General features: G+C 42.4%; 1 protein-coding gene across 2 annotated transcripts in view; it reads left to right on the forward strand.

Moving 5' to 3' along the window:
* The window catches only part of LOC126278601 (oocyte zinc finger protein XlCOF7.1-like), a 57,648-nt gene extending 37,379 nt beyond the window's left edge, over window positions 1-20,269 (forward strand). Inside the window, exons 2-3 of one of the 2 annotated variants that reach the window (XM_049978840.1) lie at window positions 3,038-3,175; window positions 17,833-20,269. In XM_049978840.1, the coding sequence (XP_049834797.1) occupies window positions 3,038-3,175; window positions 17,833-19,029 (1,335 nt within the window). In that variant the 3' untranslated portion in view covers window positions 19,030-20,269. The remainder of the gene's footprint in view (window positions 1-3,037; window positions 3,176-17,832) is intronic. The other variant, XM_049978849.1, reaches the window with a different exon arrangement.
* The last annotated feature ends 852 nt before the right edge of the window (window positions 20,270-21,121 follow it).

Below are 21,121 nucleotides of genomic sequence, written 5' to 3' on the forward strand. Positions count from 1 at the left end.
TCCACTCATTCTCCAGCTGTTGGGTGAGATCATCTTCCTGGGTGCATTTTCCTCCATCCACTGTGCAGTATTGTTTTCTACGCTGACGATGGTAATGGCCTTGCTCACTTGTTTGCACCTGTTATTTAGAACAGTAGCCAGTCTGTTGTGGTGGGGCTGCCATGTACCCTGTTAGCTGTAGCCCCCTAACCACTCAGGGATCGCTCTGTTGATGCCTGCGCCATTAACTCGCCACATATGCCAAGGAGTAGATGCCCATCACCCTGGGGCATCGGGACTCCCGGCAGTGGCCATCCTGCCAGGTGGCCTTTTCTGCGCCTGGGTGGCACCCATGGGGAGTGCCCCTGGTCGGAGTGGGTGGCATCAGGGTGGATGATACGCCATGAAGCTTAGTACATCATCTCTTGCTGGTGGTCAACCACCAGCAGTCTCTAAACATTTAAAGTCTCAATTTAATGCACGGAATTACAACACCAAATCATTCCCCTCCCTGACCACACCAGGGAGGAATGCCAGGCTAAGGATGGCAGTGAATCTTATTTGCTCCAGTACCTGGTATTTACGACAGCTGATGGGGAGTCCTTTGTGTCAATGAAGCATCAGTTTTTTGTAGAACATTTAGAGGACAAGTTTGGGAAAGTGGAGGGATTGTCCAGAATGCAGTCAGGGTCAGTCTTGATAAAAGCAGCATCCTCTGCCCAGTCATGGGCATTACTCACTTGTGACAAGCTGGGGAATGTGTATGTTACTATCACACCTCATAAGAGCTTAAATATTCGACAGGGACCTTCTTTTGCAGCCTGAAGGACAAGCTGTGCGCCAGTTTAGAGCTGTGAGGTGTTCATTTCGTCTGGGACGTCCATCAGGGTCCGAGGGACAATCAGGTTGCTACCAGTGCCTTCATCTTGGCCTTCGAGGGTGAAATATTACTGAGAAGGTAAAGGTGATGCCTTACCACTGTGATGTCAAGTCATATATCCCTCCCCCGCTTCAGCTCTGTAGTTCAGCCATATGTCTTCCCCCTGTACTTCCAGTATCACCTGTTGAGATTGTGGACGTCCTTCGCATCCCAATACTCCGTGTACCCCATCTGCCATCTGCGTTAGCTGCGGAGATCATCATTCACCTTGCTCGCCAGACAGCAGGATTTTACAGTTAGGGAGGAAAATCATGGAATACAAGACCCTTGACCGAGTGCCCTACACTGAGGCTAAGAGGAAATTTAAAATACTCCATCTCGTGCACATGACGTCATCTTATGCTGCCGCTATGACTTCTTTTCCAGCCCCATCAATTGCACCAATTCCAGTTGACTCTCAGAGCCATAAGACTACACCGACCACCTTGATTGTGGGGTGGGGGGGAGTATGCAGGGGGGGGGGGGGGGAGGGGCGGCACATCCCTCTCTGTTGCTCCCATACCACCTACTTCGGGAGCAGCCCCCCCCCCCCCCCCCAACCATCGAGGATATCATTCCCCACTTTTCAGATGGAGAAGCATAAATCTTTTTTGGCTCCTGTCACTAGGAAGGGGTCCCTTGGGTCAACCCCTTCCCAGGTTCCTACCAATGGCAAAGCAGACTCCCGCCTGTGGCTGAAGCAGCCACAGGCCACTGGTCATTGGGCTTCATGGTCCTCCTCAGTCCCAGAGACTGACTCAGTGAAGCCCTCCCAGCCTCAAAAACCAAAGGAGCAGTGAGAGAAACCCAAAAAGAAGAAGATCCCCAAGAACCCAGACATTGCGGTGGCACCAGTACCACTGCTACCTACAAGCTCGGTGTCTGAGGATGAGGTGGAGATTCTGGAATCCCTTGAGGACCTAGAGCTCACTGGATCCTCAAACACATTGGATGTTGGTAGAACAGGTACTCAGTCACTGGCAGCAGGTGACCCTGCAGCGTAAACTGCCTCCTTGAGCACTTCATGTCATCCCAGCCCCCATGATAAGGGCATCCTCTAGTGGAATTGCTGCAGTTTTTTCCACCACCTGGCTGAGCTGCAGCAACTGTTAAGCTGTACACCTGCTTTCTGCATTAAAGGCCTTTAAATATGTCTGCTTGTGTTTGTATATGTATGTATGGATGGATGTGTGTGTGTGTGTGTGTGTGTGTGTGTGTGTGTGTGTGTGTGTGTGTGTGTGTGCGCGCGCGCGCGCGAGTATATACCTATCCTTTTTTCCCCCTAAGGTAAGTCTTTCCACTCCCGGGATTGGAATGACTCCTTACCCTCTCCCTTAAAACCCACATCCTTTCGTCTTTCCCTCTCCTTCCCTCTTTCCTGAAGAAGCAACTGTTGGTTGCGAAAGCTAGAAATGTTTTGTGTGTGTTTGTGTGTTATTTTATTGTGCCTGTCTACCGGCGCTTTCCCGCTTGGTAAGTCTTGGATTCTTTGTTTTTATATATTTTTCCCATGTGGAAGTTTCTTTCTATTTTATTTACACATACGAATTTGGCGTCTTTTCAATACCGTATCCATGCTATTGTACAGTTTCAGTGTCTGCACAAAATTGAAATGAAAATATCTAACCCAGAAACATGACTCCATAGTTTCTCATCTCTCATTCAACTTGTTACTAGGCTCCAGAGACTAAATAGTCTATTTTATACAGTTATTGGGTACATTGGGTACATTCAAGGTACAAATCTACCTATGACATCCCTGTAGCTGGACCTATCCTGCTTTGCTACATATGGATTTTCTTCGTCTATTCTAGTTGGTTTCCTGTCCCCCTGACTTCTTTCATGCAGTCATTTCTTGTGAAGCATGTTAAAAGAAATCCATTTGACTGAAAGCTCACATGTATAGCAGTCTTTTTGTTGTGTCCTTCTGTGACACAACGTCTCCTCTATAGGGGTAATAGGACATATACTCAAAATGGAGAGTTTAAGGCTAGATAAAGTTTAAGACTTTATTATCTGTTTGCCAGTCCATTTTAAATAAAATGTGTGTGAAGCAGAAGTTTGGCTGCTATTTAGTACTGAAAGAAGTGTATGACTTACGTTCATTTATTAAATTATCATTGCACTGTATTTTTTAAGGTATCTGAAGGAGATGGAATGCCATCAGAAGTATGTTACAATTGCATGCACCAACTGGAAAGCTCATACAGATTCAGACAGAAGTGTGAAGAAGCAGATACTAAGCTTAGGAAACTACTGAGAGCTGCCAAAGATGCGGTAAGTTGTAATGTTCACTGATAGCAGTATAAAATTATTCTAAAGCTCTGTCAGTGTCAAAATTCGGTTCAACACTGACAACTAAACATCACCAATCTGAACTGATATTTTATGAACAAAAAGCTCACTTGCAAGATATCATTCCCAGCAACCGATCCCATGCAGATATTTTGGCCATGATTCTGACTGTACGCAATTATGACCTTCTGCGTCATTGATAGGTACACGAACAAAAGGTGCAGAGATTGCCTAGCACTTGGAATGCACTTCCTTTTTGAAGTTTGTAGGAAAAACACACACACTCGCGCTCTCCTGTCTCCCAACACTTTGCTCAGTCGACTGCCAGCTCTTTCCTGGCCTACAGTGACTGTACAGGGGTGAGAGGTGGGGTGGGGTGAGTTGAGGTGAGGTGAGGAATGGAGAGAGATGGGAGGCAGGGAGGGGGTTGAGGAAGTGCCAAGCACCTCATGGGAGAGTGGTGAGCCTTCTGTGGGCTAACTAGGGGCGCAGGTAGAGGAGACATGTGGCATATGGCTGGACATGCAATTTCATAGAATTGGGTGACATATAAGAGCAGACAACTAACTGATGGGGGGATACAGATTGGGTGGGGTACTGGGGAGGGTGGAGAGAGTGAGTGAGTGAGTGCGTGTACACACACACACACACACACACACACACACACACACACACACACACACACTATTATTAGCGGAGGGGGGTAGCAGTGAGTTACCTTAGGTTTAGGCCAGGAAAGTTATGGCAATGAAGTATGTGCCATAAGTATAGCTCCTATCTGCACAGCTCATAAAAACTGGTGGTGGTGAAGAGGATCCAGATGGCACGGGTTGTGAAGCAGCCATTGCATGTTGTGCTCTGCTGCAAGTTGTGCCACTGGATTGTCCACATGCCTGAATAGGTTAGACCAACCAGTAGCTATGATGCCGCTGGTATAGCTCACTGCTTCATCAGAATTCACAAACTCTCCCACCTGTACAGACAGAAATCCACCAACTATGAAATCAATAAATTAGATTGAATGTGTTAGTTGATTTTCATTCACAGCCATGGGTCCATCGAGGTGCCGTTTTCTATCACGAAGCATAACCTTTACCGTCCAATGAACTGCCATATAGTGACACTTTGTAAGGTCCTCTACATCTGTGCAAGACTATGTCTTCAATTTTACTTTCTTTCTTCTTTGTTTTCCTAACTCTTCTTTGTGGCTTTCAGTTGTAGCATCATAGTTTCATCTTTCTGGATCTGTGACACTTCTCGAAAACACTTCCTTTTCATGTTGGGAGACTCCAAAGACCTTGCTTGTTTTATGTTGGTAGACATACAGCTTTTTTAACATAGGACTTTACTTCTTCTTGAAATATTTTATACTTTTCTCGCCTGGCATATTATTTTTGAAGTGAGATGAATTCACATTACTTTTCTCCAAAAATATTTTGGCAATGCAACTTACATCAAAAGATGGGAGTGTAAAACCCCACTTTGTTGCTATGCCTATGTACTCAGAGTTTTCTTTTTCTTGCTTTTTATTAAATACTGGAGGCCTACCATAGTTATTCAGCTGAATTTTCTTGACTTTCCTCTAAGTCAATGATTTACAGATACTTAACTTTTGTTTTGCTTCTCAGTAAGACACCGCTTTATGAACTATTTCAGCTGCCCTGGTCAGATTAGAGGTGTATTCTCTGACTGTGCTGAAATTGTATTTACAAGTATTAATTTGTGTGATATACAAGAAAGTTTTTGCAAGTGTAGTCTGACCAAAGTTGGAAGAAAGACTGAAAATAAGATATTGAGATAACTCTTGAAATGGAAACTTTTTTACCAAAATTTACTTGTGGCTCCTCATCAACATGATATTAATTTGTAACAGTCTCTTCCTCCTTGTTTACTCCATCATAATCTTCAATAGCCTTTCTTCCATCCATGTTCTTTTCACATTGTAAATTACCATTATTTCTCCAGCATCTGCCTTCCTACGGAACATTTTGTTCTGTTGGTTTATTTCATTTTTTATCTGTTCTTGTTTTGTCTTTCATATACCTTGTGTGATTTTCTTCAAGTTTAACTTTCATATCTAAATATCAACAAATTTGTCATTTGTAAAATTGAAACTTGTCTTGGCTTTTAATCCAATAACATTTGCATTTTTTTTATTTTGTATTTATTTCAACTTTGATACGTATTCACCTGATCCAGCCAGCAAATGAATTACTAGAATATGGAATTAGTCATGTTTTTGTGGTGTAATTACAATGACGTGCAACAGAAACCTTTAAGTAACTGTGTGTTTGTGTGTTTTGTTCATGTGCCTGTCTGCTTGTGTCTGTGTATGTGCGGATGGATATGTGTGTTTGTGTGTGCGCGAGTGTACATCTGTCCTTTTTTTTCCCCTAAGGGAAGTCTTTCCGCTCCCGGGATTGGAATGACTCCTTACCCTCTCCCTTAAAACCCACATCCTTTCGTCTTTCCCTCTCCTTCCTGAAGAAGCAACCATCGGTTGCGAAAGCTAGCAATTCTGTGTGTGTGTTTGTGTGTTTTGTTCATGTGCCTGTCTGCCGGCACTTTCCCGCTTGGTAAGTCTTGGAATCTTTGTTTTTAATATATTTTTCCCATGTGGAAGTTTCTTTCTATTTTTTATATATAAAGATTCCAAGACTTACCAAGCGGGAAAGCGCCGGCAGACAGGCACATGAACAAAACACACAAACACACACACAGAATTACGAGCTTTCGCAACTGGCAGTTGCTTCGTCAGGAAAGAGGGAAGGAGAGGGAAAAATGAAAGGATGTGGGTTTTAAGGGAGAGGGTAAGGAGTCATTCTAATCCCGGGAGCGGAAAGACTTCCCTTAGGGGAAAAAAAAGGACAGGTGTACACTCGCACACACCCACACACACACACACACATATCCATCCGCACTTACACAGACACAAGCAGACATATTTCATTGATAGGTACACAAACAAAAGGTGCAGAGATTGCCTAGCACTTGGAATGCATTTCCTTTTTGAAGTTTGTAGGAAAAACACACACACTCGCGCTCTCCTGTCTCCCAACATTTTGCTCAGTCGACTGCCAGCTCTTTCCTGGCCTACAGTGACTGTACAGGGGTGAGAGGTGGGGTGGGGTGAGTTGAGGTGAGGTGAGCAATGGAGAGAGATTATATATACAAAACACACAAACACACACACAGAATTACTAGCTTTCGCAACCGATGGTTGCTTCTTCAGGAAGGAGAGGGAAAGACGAAAGGATGTGGGTTTTAAGGGAGAGGGTAAGGAGTCATTCCAATACCGGGAGCGGAAAGACTGTGTCTGTGTGTATGTGCGGATGGATATGTGTGTGTGTGCGAGTGTACACCTGTCCTTTTTTTCCCCTAAGGGAAGTCTTTCCGCCTCCAGTATTGGAATGACTCCTTACCCTATCCCTTAAAATCCACATCCTTTCGTCTTTCCCTCTCCTTCCTGAAGAAGCAACCATCGGTTGCGAAAGCTAGTAATTCTGTGTGTGAGTTTGTGTGTTTTGTTCATGTGCCTGTCTGCTGGCGCTTTCCCGCTTGGTAAGTCTTGGAATCTTTGTTTTTAATATATTTTTCCCATGTGGAAGTTTCTTTCTATATATATATATTAAATGTACATTTATATATCTGAAATGATGTAATTGTAGCCAGTTAATTACCATAAATTTTAATTACTATAAATTAAGTCATTGCAATAATTACTGTAGATCTCACAACTAAACATAAAATAAATCTGTCCTCAACTCAGAATTTTTATTAAATACATTTGTGTTGAAAGTGATATGCTGTTGCCTTCATCTGACCTTTGAATTGACTCTTTTAGTCAGTTATTGGGGCACTTCAGTGTAATGTGCATCCTTAACCATTATAAAATGTCATTTTTTCACATTAATGTACTACTGCTAGAGATTAAAAAGTGATACTCAACAGAAAAAATCCTAGGTCTGACAAGTAATCTGACCTATGACCTTTGGATTTGTTTTAAGGTGCCAAGCCCACACCCAGGTCTTGTAAATTATTTGGTATGTATTATTTTGCAAGCAATTGAAGTTTTGATATAATATTTGTACTGGTATTCCACTGTCATAACACAAGATAAACCTTCCCTTCCTCACTTTTATTAAAAAATTCATCTGCTGAAAAAAGATATTTTTTGAGAAGACATTTCTACTATTGACTCTTAAATTGTGGTGTTTCACTAGTACGACTTTTGGCATCATGTGAGAGATCATTAAACAGTTTTTATTCATGAAGCGTACAAGATGGAAGATATATGTGGTGAGTATTGGTACTTTTTGGGAGGCATTTGTACATTAATTATGCATAAGGCAAAATACTCTGAGCGAAGTCTTTTGACCAGTTAATAAAATAGTAAAATCTTTGCACTAGTGTAACATGAAACATTCAGTTCAAACAATTAAACACTGTTAGCCCATATTATGAGTGACCTACTCTCCTGTCCATCCTTCACCATCCAATTCTTCTCTTCTGAGTTTCAGAAAAATAGAAGTTTATAACCTTTATTTAATTATATTAAAAGGAAAAGTCACTTAAGAAAAATGGAAAATTACAAGTAGACAGAATTACTTGCAAGAACTTATTTTCAGGAGACCAAATTCCAAGTACTGCCAGTAGATACACATTCTGTTCTGAATTTTGGAGGAAAGAGTGGTATTTTTAGGGATGCTGTAAACTGGTTTAACACAAATGGGCTTCCCGTTAATTACAGCAAAACAAATTTTATTCAGTTTCATATAGTCTCTAAATATGGAGAAATAGGAGAAAATCTAGGTGACCAGCAAATAGCTACGGTGGATATTTCAAAATATCTAGGCCTACATATTGATAGCCAACTAAACGACATTGTGGATGATTTGTGCAAAAGACTGTCTTTTCTAACATATGTTTTACATACTGTTTTCTCTTACAGAAGTGTGGAATCTATTATGCTAGCTTATTATGGTTATTTTCATGCTGTTATGGCATATGGAAATATATTTTGGAGAAATCAGCCACTGCCTAGAAAAGTTCTACAGTATATGCACAGATAAGAGCCATAAGAATAATCAGTGGTGTCCACCCAAGAGCCACATGCAGAAATCCTTTCAAGGAACTTGAAAAACTCACATGCATTACACCACAGATATTCTCAACACAGTGATTTTTTTTTTTTTTTTTTTTAAGAAAAAAAGCCTATGTTTAAATGTAATAGTGTATATCACAGCCATGATATTTTTTTCAACCCTAAGTAAGTCAGTTCCTATAGCAAGGGCCACTTTACGCCACAGAATAATTCCTCAATCCACACTAAGATACATTCCCAAACTCTTAATTTCCTGGTCTTATTATTTTCTGTAACACTTATATTTCTGTTATAGAATATAGTTGTAGACACTGTAACATGATTATGCACTTTAATATGAGTTTGGTTGGTACTATTTACTCCATGATTGTAACCACAACAAACTTTTAAAACTGACACATGCCATATATTATGATACATTCATAATGTGGGTCACCAAAGCACAAAATGCACCCATTGGATGAATAAACTCTCCTCCTGCACGAGGGACATATCCCTCTGCAACCTTCTGAAGCCTATCTGTTTTTTCTCGTTGATGAAGGAACACTTCCAAAAGTGTGGAATAGATTTTTTTTACTACATGGCTAGCCATTAAAATTGCAACACCAGGAAGGTTAGAAAATACCAAATTTTACTTATTGTGTGTACATATTATAGTAAGAAAAATACATGATTAAGTTTGTAGCTGTTTTGGAGGTAGAAGAGGGGCAAAATTTGTTAGACACAGTTGCAGCCTCTTGCAGTAGGGATGCTTCTAATCTGGTGAGGCATCAAGTTGAACTGAGATTGGATGACAATGCTTCCAACTCTATACAAAATCATCAGTTGTAGTTGCAAGCTAGTCTCTCAACAATCGAAGACCAGATGATTTCAGTTGTTGAGCAATTTGCAGAACATGGTGGCAGGGTAGCAACAAACTGTCTTGCATTATCTCATTGAAAGATAATGCCTGGGGGACCAAGAAGATAAAGCATAGCCTCCCCAGTGAATTTGTAGGAAGACAGGCTGGACAGTGAAGGGGGAGGCGTGTTTATAGCGATAAAAAGTGCAATAGTATCGAAGGAAATTGACGGAGATCCGAAATGTGAAATAATTTGGGTGAAGGTCACAGTTAAAGCAGGCTCAAACATGGTAACTGGATGTCTCTATAGGCCCCCTGGCTCAGCAGCTGTTGTGGCAGAGCACCTGAAGGAAAATTTGGAAAATATTTCGAGTAGATTTCCCCACCATGTTATAGCTTTGGGTGGAGATTTTAATTTTCCGGATATAGACTGGGAGACTCAAATGTTTATAACAGGTGGTAGGGACAAGGAATCCAGCTTAAGTGCTTTATCTGAAAACTACCTTGAGCAGTTAAACAGAGAACCAACTCTGGTGGCAAACAGACCCAAACTGTTTGAAACAGTTAACGCAGAACAGGGAATCAGCGATCATAAAGTGGTTACTGCTTCGATGATTTCAGCTGTCAATAGAAATATTACAAAAGGTAGGAAGATTTTTCTGTTTAGCGAAAGTGACAAAAAGCGGATTTCAGACTACTTGCCAGCTCAACACAAAATTTTTGCCTCAAGTACAGATAGTGTTGAGGATCAGTGGACAAAGTTCAAAACCATCATAAAATATGCATTAGATGAGTACGTGTGAAGCAAGATCAAACAGATGGAAAAGAGCCACCATGGTACAACAACCGAGTTAGAAAACTGCTGCGGAAGCAAAGGGAACTTCACAGCAAACATAAATACAGCCAAAACCTTGCAGACAAACAAAAATTATACGAAGCAAAATGTAGTGTGAGGAGGGCTATGCGAGAGACATTCAATGAATCCGAAAGTAAAGTTCTATTTACTGACTTAAGCGGTGGGTGGATCAAAACAAAATGTCCAAACACTCTGTGACCAAAATGGTATTGAAACAGAGGATGACAGACTAAAGGCCGAAATACTAAATGTCTATTTCCAAAGCTGTTTCACAGAGGAAGACTGCACTGTAGTTCATTCGCTACATTGTCGCACAGATGACAAAATGATAGATATCGAAATAGACAACAAAGGGATAGAGAAACAATTAAAATCGCTCAAAAGAGGAAAGGCCGCTGAACCTGATGGGATACTAGTTCGATTTTACACAGAGTACATGAAGGAACGTGCCCCCCCTTCTTGCAGCAGTGTACCGTAGGTCTCTAGAAGAGCGTAGCATTCCAAAGGATTGGGAAAGGGCACAGGTCATCCCCGTTTTCAGGAAGGGACATCGAACAGATGTGCAGAACTATAGACCTATACCTCTAACGTTGATCAGTTGTAGAATTTTGGAACACGTATTATGTTAGAGTATAATGACATTTCTGGAGATTAGAAATCTACTCTGTAGGAATCAGCATGTGTTTCGAAAAGCTCGCACTATTCGTCCCAAAGACTCAGAGGGCCATAGACATGGGTTCCCAGGTAGATGCCGTGTTTCTTGACTTCCGTAAGGCATTTCATACAGTTCCCCAGAGTCATTTAATGAAGAAAGTAAAGTATATGGACTATCAGACCAATTGTGTGATTGGATTGAAGAGTTCCTAGGTAACAGAATGCAGCATGTCATTCTCAATGGAGAGAAGTCTTCCAAAGTAAGAGTGATTTCAGGTGTGCCACAGGGGAGTGTCGTAGGACCGTTGCTATTCACAATATACATAAATGACCTTGTAGATGACATCGGAAGTTCACTGAGGCTTGTGGATGATGCTGTGGTATATCGAGAGGTTTTAACAATGGAAAATTGTACTGAAATGCAGGAGGATCTGCAGCGAATTGATGCATGGTGCGGGGAATGGCAATTGAATCTCAATGTAGACAAGTGTAATGTGCTGCGAATACATAGAAAGAAATATCCCTTATCATTTAGCTACAATATAGCAGGTCAGCAACTGGAAGCAGTTAATTCCATAAATTATCTGGGAGTAGGCATTAGGAGTGATTTAAAATGGAATTGTCATATAAAGTTGATCGTCGGTAAAGCAGATGCCAGACTCAGATTCATTGGAAGAATTCTAAGGAAATGCAATCTCAAAACAAAGGAAGTAGGTTACAGTTCACTTGTTCGCCCACTGCTTGAATATTGCTCACCAGTGTGGGATCCGTACCAGATAGGGTTGATAGAAGAGATAGAGAAGATCCAACGGAGAGCAGCGCGCTTCGTTACAGGATCATTTAGTAATCATGAAAGTGTTACGGAGATGATAGATAAACTCCAGTGGAAGACTCTGCAAGAGAGATGCTCAGTAGCTCGGTAAGGGGTTTTGTTGAAGTTTCGAGAACATACCTTCACCGAGGAGTCAAGCAGTATATTGCTCCCTCCTTGAAGATTACTTGGTTGAAATCTAAGAAGAAAAAATTACTCTCCCCATTAAGTTTATTTTCTGTAAAATATAAACAACCAGCTGTAACTGAATAAATGCTGCACTGTATTACTTGCATATATTACAATTAAAATATGTGTTCAAAATCAGTAAAAATCTAATTCATCCAATGATTTCAAGGAATAGTCTTCATGAATATGTCAAGACCTTCCCTATGAAGCCTTATTGTTTGGTGATGAGAAGTATATGTTGCATTTTTCCAGTGTGTAATCTGTTCAAAAAATTAGCAAAAACTAGAAGTGCAGTCATGTATTGATATGTATCTGCTACTACACAGGTTTAACATTAATAAAACAGACAAACTGCATACCCCTGTGGGTTCGGGGGTTAAAATAGACCTGCAGTGTTCCTGTCTGTCATAAGAGGTGACTAAAAGGAGTGTCACACTTTTCGTTCTTTATGCAATGGTCCCCTCCCGGGTTCAAAATTTTTCCAAAGAGCGAGCCAATTGGGGAAGGGCGCCTTACATGGTGCATTGTGTCCATCATTCATTGAGATCTTTACCTTGCTTTCTCGGCGTCGTATTGCAGTCCCGCTCGTTCTCCATCTCTTGGTCGAGGATACATTCCTGGGTGTGATTTCCACCATACACCCTGCAGTGTCACTTTCTGCGGAGATGATGACCATGGACTTCCTTGCACCTAATATCCAGCACAGTAGCCAGTCCGTTGTGGTGGGGCCACCATATACCCTGTTGGTTGTAGCCCCCTGACAACACAGGAATCACTCTGCTGATGCCTGTGCCATTAACTCCCCACTTATGCCAAGGAGTAGATGCCTATCTCCCTGGGGCATCGGGACTCCAGGCAATGGCCATACTGCCAGGTGGCCCATCCTGAGGCTGGGTGGTGCCTGTGGGGAGGGCCCTTGTTCGGAGGGGGTGGCATCAGGGTGAACGACCCACAATGAAGCGTGGTACATCATATGCTGGTGGCCAGCTGCCAGCAGTCTCTAAGCGTTTAAAGGGCTCAATTTAATGCAAACACGTATGACCCCAAATCATTCCCCACTATGACCACGCCATGGGAGGAACGAAAGTCTAAGGATGGCACTCTCACATGTACTCAATTGGTGGCAACAGGTGACCCTGAGGCATAACCTGCCTCCTTGAGCGCTTCATGCCTTTCCAGCCTAATGATGACATCATCTAACATTGGAATTTCGGCAGTTTTTTCACCACTTGGCTGAACTAAGACAGATTTTAAGCTCAACACCTGCTCTTTGTATTTCCCTCCAAGAAACATGGTTCCCAGCAATGTGGACCCCTGCCTCTCATTGCTATTGGGGTTTTATAAAAACCAGACTGACTGTACCAGAGCATCACGTGGCGTATATCTGTATGTCCTTACCTCTGTATATTCTGAATCACTTTCTGTTCATACAGCTTTAGAGGCTGTTGCTGTGAGGATAAGGACAACCTTGGATTTTACCATCTGCAATGTCTACCTTCCTCCGGATGGTGAAGTACCTCCTATGAATTGGCTGCTCTGATCTCCCAACTTCCCCCACCATTCCTACTTTTGGGGGAATTCAATGCCCATTACCCCTTGTGGGATGGCGCTATAATTACTGCCCGGGGTAGAGATGTCGAGAATCTTCTCTCTCAGCTTGACCTCTGCCTCTTAAATTACAGGAGACCCCACCTCAGTGAGATCCAGGCACTTATTCGGCCATTGACCTATCGCTTTGCAGCCCGGGACTATCACCATCTGTCCACTGGAGGGTTCATGACGACTTGTGTGGTAGTGACCACTTTCCGATCTTCCTGTCAGTACCCAGGCATCACACTTTTGGACGTCTGCCGTGATGGGCCCTGATTGGCTGGCTTTCACATCTGCTGTCACTGTTTACACTCCTGCACATGGCGCTATTAATGTGGTGGTCGAGCGGGTCACTGCGTTGATCGTATCGGCTGCAGAACGTGCAGTTCCTCTTTCTTTAGGGTGGCCTCAGCGTAAAACTGTGTCTTGGTGGTCGCCAGAAATCTCTGAGGCCATCAAAGAGCATAGGCGGGCCCTCCAATGACGTAAGCGGCATCCATCGTTGGAGACTCTCATTCTTTTTAAACAGTTCTGTGCCCGTGCCCGCCAGCTGACACAAAGACGGAAACAAGAGTGCTAGGAAAGATACGTTTTCTCCATTGGTTCTCATACCGCTGCCTCCCAGGTGTGGACTCGGATTCACTGCCTTTATGGTTACCCGATCCTGCTGGGGCTGCTGGGATTTCAGTAAATGGAGCAGTGTGCACCAACACACGTGACACCGAGGACTTTGCTGAGCATTTTGCTCAGAGTTCTGCATATGCAAACTATCAACCAGCTTTTCATTCCTTGAAAGAGTGAGCAGAACGACAGCATTTGTCTTGTACATCGTGCCTGCTTGAGACGTACAATGCTCCTTTTACTTAGTGGGAATTCCTCAGTGCCCTTGCCCATTGCCCTGACACAGCTCCGGGCCCTGACTGAATTCACTCCCAATTTCTCAAACATCTGTCTGTGGCCTCACTGCATCAGATTCTGTCTATCTTGACTTGCATGTGGGGCAAGGGAGTGTTCCCATACCAGTGGCAAGACAGCATTGTTGTCCCAGTGTTGAAACCTGGGAAGAACCCTGCAGCGGTGGACAGCTACCGCTCCATTAGCCTCACCAACGTTCTCTGAAAATTACTCGAACGAATGGTGAGCTGGAGGTTGTGTTGGCTCCTGGAGTCCCGGGGCCTTCTGGCCCCATCCCAGGGTGGTCTCCGTCGAGGCTGCTCAACGACAGATAATTTGGAGTGCCTTGAGTCTGCCATCTGAACAGCTTTTTCCAGGCGCCAACATCTGGTAGCCTTTTTTGATTTATGGAGGGCCTACGACATGACCTGGTGCAACCACATCCTTGCCACGCTGCGTGAGTGGAGCCTCCGTGGCTCATTCCCGATTTTTTATACGGAACTTTCTCTCCCTCCATACCTTCCATGTTCAAGTTGTAGGCTCCTTTAGCTCCTCCCATATCCAAGAGAATGGGGTCCCTCAGGGGTCTGTATTGAGCGTTCCACAGTTCTTAGTCACTATAAATGGCCTAGCAGCAGCTGTAGGGGCGTCAATGTTGCCCTCCTTATATGCTGATGATTTCTGCCTTCAGTTCCTCAACAATTGGTGTTGCTGAACACTGACTGCAGGGAGCCATTTGGACTGCACAGTCATGGGCTTCCGCCCATCGGTTTCACTTCTCAGCCAACAAGACCTACTTTCTGCTCTTCTGTCAGCGATGGACAGTCTATCCTGACCCTGCACTTTTTCTTGATGGCCATCCACTAGGGTTAGTCGAAACATATCGCTTTTTAAGACTGGTTTTCAACGCCCTGTTAACATGGCTCTTCCACATTCGTCAGTTTAAGCTGAAGTGCTGGCGGCATCTTAACACTCTACATTGCTGTGGCTGTACGAAGCCCTAGTTCAGTCACGACTTGACTATGGGAGTGTAGTGTATGGTTCGTCAGTACCCTCAGCATTGAAGTTGCATGATCCTGTGCACCACTGCAGGGTTCGTCTAGTGACAGGCACTTTCTGAACGAGTCCAGTGGCCAGTCAACTAGTGGAGGCTGGAGTCCCTCCATTGCACATCAGGCGCCGCCAACTGTGCAGCACACTTCCATGGTTTTCCTCAGCATCTTTTATTCCCGAACATGGTGGTTCCTGTCCCACGCTGTACGTGTCTGCTCCCTATTGTCTGAGCTTGAGTCCTTTCCTTTCAGCGTCTCATGCGAGTCCATAAACATTCACCTCCATGGTGTAAGCTTGGCTGAAACTATAGCTGGACCTATCTCGTTTCCGTAAGGACTCTGTTCCTCCTGAGGCACTCTACAGTCACTTCCTATCAATACTTGACGCATCCCAGAGTTGTGAAGTCATCTATACCGCCAGCTTTGCTTATGCTCACTTGGCACCTATCGAACAGCAGATGGGTGCAGTGTCTTCGCTGACGAGCTGGTGGCCATTTCTCGTGCCCTTGAGCATATTCGTTCCTGCCCTGGTGTGTCCTACCTGGTCTGCAGTGATTCGTTAAATGGTTTACAGGCCATTAATCATTAATACCCATGCCATCCTCTGGTAGCAACTATCCAGGACTCGGTTTATGCTGTCGAACGGTCTGGTCATTCAGTGGTCTTTGTATGGACCCCAGGGCATGTTGGAATTCCAGGAAATGAGCTCGTTGATGGGGTGGCCAAACAGGCCACTCATAAGCCACCAGTGGAGATTGGTATACCCACACCTGACCTCTGATTGGTGTTATGCCAGCCACAAAGTTTTAGGATTTGGGATGCTGAGTGGCACAACTTAGTTACACCCAATAAACTCTGTGCAATCAAGGAGAGCACACATGAGTGGAAGTCTTCTCTGAGGGCTTCTCACAGGGACTCTGTGGCCCTCTGCCGCCTTTGCATTGGCCACACTTGGCTGACGCATGGCTCTCTTCTCCGACGTGAGGCCCCACCACGTTGTCGCTGCAGTTCCTGTCTGATAGTGGTCCACATTTTGTTGGCCTGTCCACATCTCGCTGTTCTGTGACAGAATTTTAATCTTCCTGACACACCTCCTTTGATTTTAGGAGACGATGCCTCCACAGCTAACTTGGTTTTACATTTTCTACATGACTCTGGTTTTTATTCTTTGGTTTAAGTTTTAGTTCCTGTCCCTTGTCTCCCTGTGCTTTCTGCTCTAGTACTTTTAGGTTAGAGATTTTAATATGTTGCAGAGTGGCTGGCTCATCCTTTTTTTATCCTTGTGATCGGCCAGCCTAGGATATCTGCTCTCCTGTTTTAAGCTCTTCTGCCTGTTTCTTGTGTCTCTGTGCATTTCTTGTCTTCTGTTGTCCTCAGTGTGTTCAGCTTCATGTTTCTAGAATTCCTGTGGTGTGTACTGTTGGTTTTCCGTTTTATCCCATGGACTTGGTTCAATGGAACAAGGGACCAATGACCACGTAGTTTGGTGCCTTTAAAAATCAAACCAACCAACCAACCAAACCAACAAACAGCAGGGAAGGTTTCCTGACTGAAAATGGAGGAAAAAAGGTCCTGTGAACATGTCCAGAAATACATGATTGCCCCGGTAGATTGCACTGACGAATGAAAGTTCCTCTGACACGTGCTGTGTCTGTAGCCCACAGATGACAATTATGCTGATTGATAGTACCAGTTCGGATAAATGTTGGTTCATCGATAAAGAGCACTGATGACAGAAATCCCCTAATTATGATGGTCTGGTGCAAATACCAACAAAATCTTTTCCATAGAGGGGAATCCTCTGCTGGTAATCCTTGCACTCGTTGCAGATGATAGGGATAGTAGTGGTTGTCATGCACATAATTGTACTTTGGCTTACATCGTGTTGGTGCACCACTTCCATGGAGCTTGTATGAGCGTTCATCTCAATATCCTGTAGAATCCGCTCCTCCAAATCTCGTTTACGCACAATCTGCCACCTCCCTGCATGTTCATCCGTCTGAAAGGACCCATGCTCACACAAACGCCCAGAAATGTTGTGTGATGTAGTTGGTGTGCTGCCTCTCAACTGTTTTGATGTGCTTGGCTGTACATAAACACCATCTTGGCCTGATCCTGACACGAATACTGGGCCATTCTGCTGCTTACAGTACACTGCATCAATCAGACTGTCTGCGACACACAAGGACCACACGACATGTGGTCAGAGGAACTTTCATTTGTCAGCAAAATTTACCATGGCAACGCCGCATGTCCAGACACATGTTTGTAATATAATTTTAACAGTTCTTTCAACCTTTGCACAATATGATGCAGTCCATTTGTAGAAAGCTATTCTTCATAAATTTGTGTGGGCAATGATGAGAAACTTTATTGTAAAGTATCTTTATGTGCACTTCACCAGAGTTTTTAATTACTAGCAACATTATGTGCAATATCACATCAAATAATAATGCTGTGAGTATTCTCTGAATATGTTTACTGTAAATTATCTGCACTGGGAGTGAACAATCTTTATGTTATAAGATGAACTGTGGTAACACCTCATGTGTATTTATGTGCTCCGAAAAGGATTTTTCCCATGTAATTTTTATTTTATAAGCATCTTAAGTAAATTTTGTTACAGGTAATACTTTTTGTCTTTCCAGGAAACAAATCAACAAGAATTTCATGAAACTGACTTCGTCAGTGTCAAGAGCAACCTTTTTAACCTTCAAATTACGGCAACAGAAACAACAGAAAAATCGACCACATTATTTGTCTGCAGCTCTCCAAATCACAGTAATTCTGAGTTGATTTCTTCGGATATATTTCCTGTTAATAAAAGCCTCTGTCCAACATTGTCAGATTCCACAACAATAGATTGTAAATCAAGTTCTAACCCAGTCTGTGATTTGAGTGATTTGCTTATTCCAAATGTACATAAATCATTGTGTAATTCATCACAGGTAGATACTACTACATCAGAATGCGAATTAGAAGCTGGTGAAAATCAACAATCCGATGACAGTTTGAAGGAAATGGAAAATTTGTCTTGTAGCGAAGTTCATCCTGTTGTGGCAAGCACAGGTGATATCCATTCTCAGGTAAAGAGTGAAAAAAATACTCAAAATTCATTACAACTACCTGAAAATTGTCAAAATTCAAATCCTTCATATTCAGGAAATCAGCCATTCATATTTTCTTCAACACTGAAAAATGAAGAAATTACAGCAGAACATTTGGACGGCAGTAAAGCACATCTTGACATGAAGGATTTGGGAAATGTGAACTGTGGTTCATCTGGAGTGGTTCAGTGCAGGACTGTTTCTGATTACAAACTGATTTTCAAATGTGATAAATGTCCCAAGAGGTTCAGCAAGAGACTAGACTTGAAACGACACACTTCTGTTCACAATCAGCAAAGAGGATTTGTCTGTGGAATATGTGAAAAATGGTGCCCTAATCAAACAAATTTCAAGCGACATGAGAGAACACATACTGGTGAACGGCCATTTTCCTGTAAATACTGTTCAAAGAGTTTTTCACAGACTGCTATACTTAACCGGCATATGATGATTCATACTGGTGAAAAACCATTCCAGTGCAACGCATGTGGAAAGAAATTTACTCAAAAAGAAAGTCTTAAAGTACATTCAAGGCAACATTTGTCTGGTAATGATATCACGACCTTTCAGTACAAATGTCCATTTTGTGAAAAATCTTTCCGCCACCAGTCTGGCCTTTCAAGACATTTGATGTCTCACACAGGAAAAACATTTAGTTGTAACCTTTGTCCAAAAACATTTACAGACCAATCATCTTTGAAAAGACACCTTAAACGACATTTTGAAATAAAATCTTGATGAAGCTTAAAGACTGTTATTTCAGTAGCAAATTTAGTGCTTAGTAGTATCCTGTTGATTAATCTGAGCAAGTAATTTGACTCTGTGAGCCATCAAATTATAGTAGATAAATTATGAAGCTAGGGCATTCGAGATTTAGAACTCTGTCAATAGAAAGCAGAAGGCATATTTTAATAATAAGAGCTCCGGAGGTTTGTTTCAAGGTTCTGTGCTTGTACCCCTATTGTTTATAATTTATGAGAGTGACCTGTCTAGTATGCCATGCAAATCTGTTCTCACACTGACAATGTCGCATCCCTTGCAACTGGAAATTGTATAGAGGGCCTAAAGGAACAAGCAAAACAAGTCTCAGAATTTCCAGTATCTTGTTTAAAGATAGTGAATTAGCAGTAAATCAGAATAAAACTGAAAACAGTTTCTTTAATTTATGTAATTCTAACACTGATTGTATGTCTCTTAAGCTGCATGGTGTATATTTAGATTCTAAATTAACATGGAACCACCAGACAATATCTACATGTATTAAATTTTTCAAGAGGCATCTCCTTGTTATGGTACTTTGTGATTAAAAATGCAATGCTTAGTTCCTCTTATGAACTCTTTCAAAGCACAAAACATGCTGCATTCTTTTGTAGTTGGTCAGCTAGTTACATGTTCCATAGATCATTTTAACAATTCTTTTATCGAAATGATGTGGGATGAGTCAGATTCCAGAATGTGCGTACATGATTAGTGTTAACATAAATGAACACATTTTTTTAGTCCTTCATGCCATCACCCTTAGAAACTTGTTTTTACAGGCTACTGGTTTTTAAATAGAAATTTGTCCATGGACCAGGAGGAGTTGTCCAGGAGAAATGATTTTAAGTTAGATTTAAAACTTGCTTTGCTACCTGTCAGACATTTTATGGTATAGCTTTGATATATGCAACTTGTCAAATGTGTCAAATCATAAACCATGATTACAATTTGCTGTAACAGGCCTTCCTTTTCTCTGAGGCTTCCAAGGCACTGTGCAGTCCTGAAGCACAAGCGACCATCCACAGCAGGTAGAGAGATGCAATCACCACGAAGCCTTGCCTTTTCTAACTGGCACTACGTTTTCAGTTGCCATGAACATCTTTCATGGACCTAAGAGGATAAAGGTGGAACATTCTAACGACATGGATCCCCCTCACTTTCATGAAGGACGTTAGGTAACAGAACTTATTTAATTACTTATAACATCGCATAACAAAAATAATTCTCTAAATAATAATGTATTTCTTTTCACACCCATTTTTTGTTATTCCCAGTGGTTAAATTCCCTTAAGATAGAGTTCAATGTTATCTTTCAAAATGAGAGTCCATCAGATAATTCAGCTTGGTCAGACAAGGTATAGAATAACAATGAACATACTTTGGTCCATTATTTGTGAAGATCCAATTGGTCATTCTTTTCTGTCAAGAAGAGTATCAGCAGTCAGGCTATGTTATGTTTACTCCAATGTAACTGTGTTTTCTTTATTTTGAGCTTACTGATCCCATGAGATGGGTAGATCACGTAACTAATGAGGAGGTATTGAGAAGAAGGGACCAGTTGGTAGGGCATGTTCTGAGGCATCAAGGGATCACAAATTTAGCATTGGAGGGCAGTGTGGAGGGTAAAAATCGTAGAGGGAGACCAAGAGATGAATACACTAAGCAGATTCAGAAGGATGTAGGTTGCAGTAAGTACTGGGAGATGAAGAAGCTTGCACAGGATAGAGTAGCATGGAGAGCTGCATCAAATCAGTCTCAGGACTGAAGACCACAAGAACAACAACGATCCCATAAGCATAAGTTTTTCAAATGTATTGAGGTAGAAGAATGATGGAGTTCATCTTCACCGTAAGGAGTTGCATGCTGACATTTTAATTTACAATGCTCTCTACAGTCTCAAATTTCAGATTTGTAGCAAATCAAACATGCAGAAATGCATATGCAAAGAACCATCAGTGCCAGGTAAGTCTATTACCTTCTGACTCTTTTGGAGAACGCTTCAACAGTGTGACTAACCGTCACTGTACAGCTTCCGACCTCTGTAAGATCTGCACTTGCACCTTATTCTGTG

This window comes from Schistocerca gregaria, chromosome 1, assembly GCF_023897955.1.
Source record: "Schistocerca gregaria isolate iqSchGreg1 chromosome 1, iqSchGreg1.2, whole genome shotgun sequence".
Classification (NCBI taxonomy): Eukaryota; Metazoa; Arthropoda; class Insecta; order Orthoptera; family Acrididae; genus Schistocerca; species Schistocerca gregaria.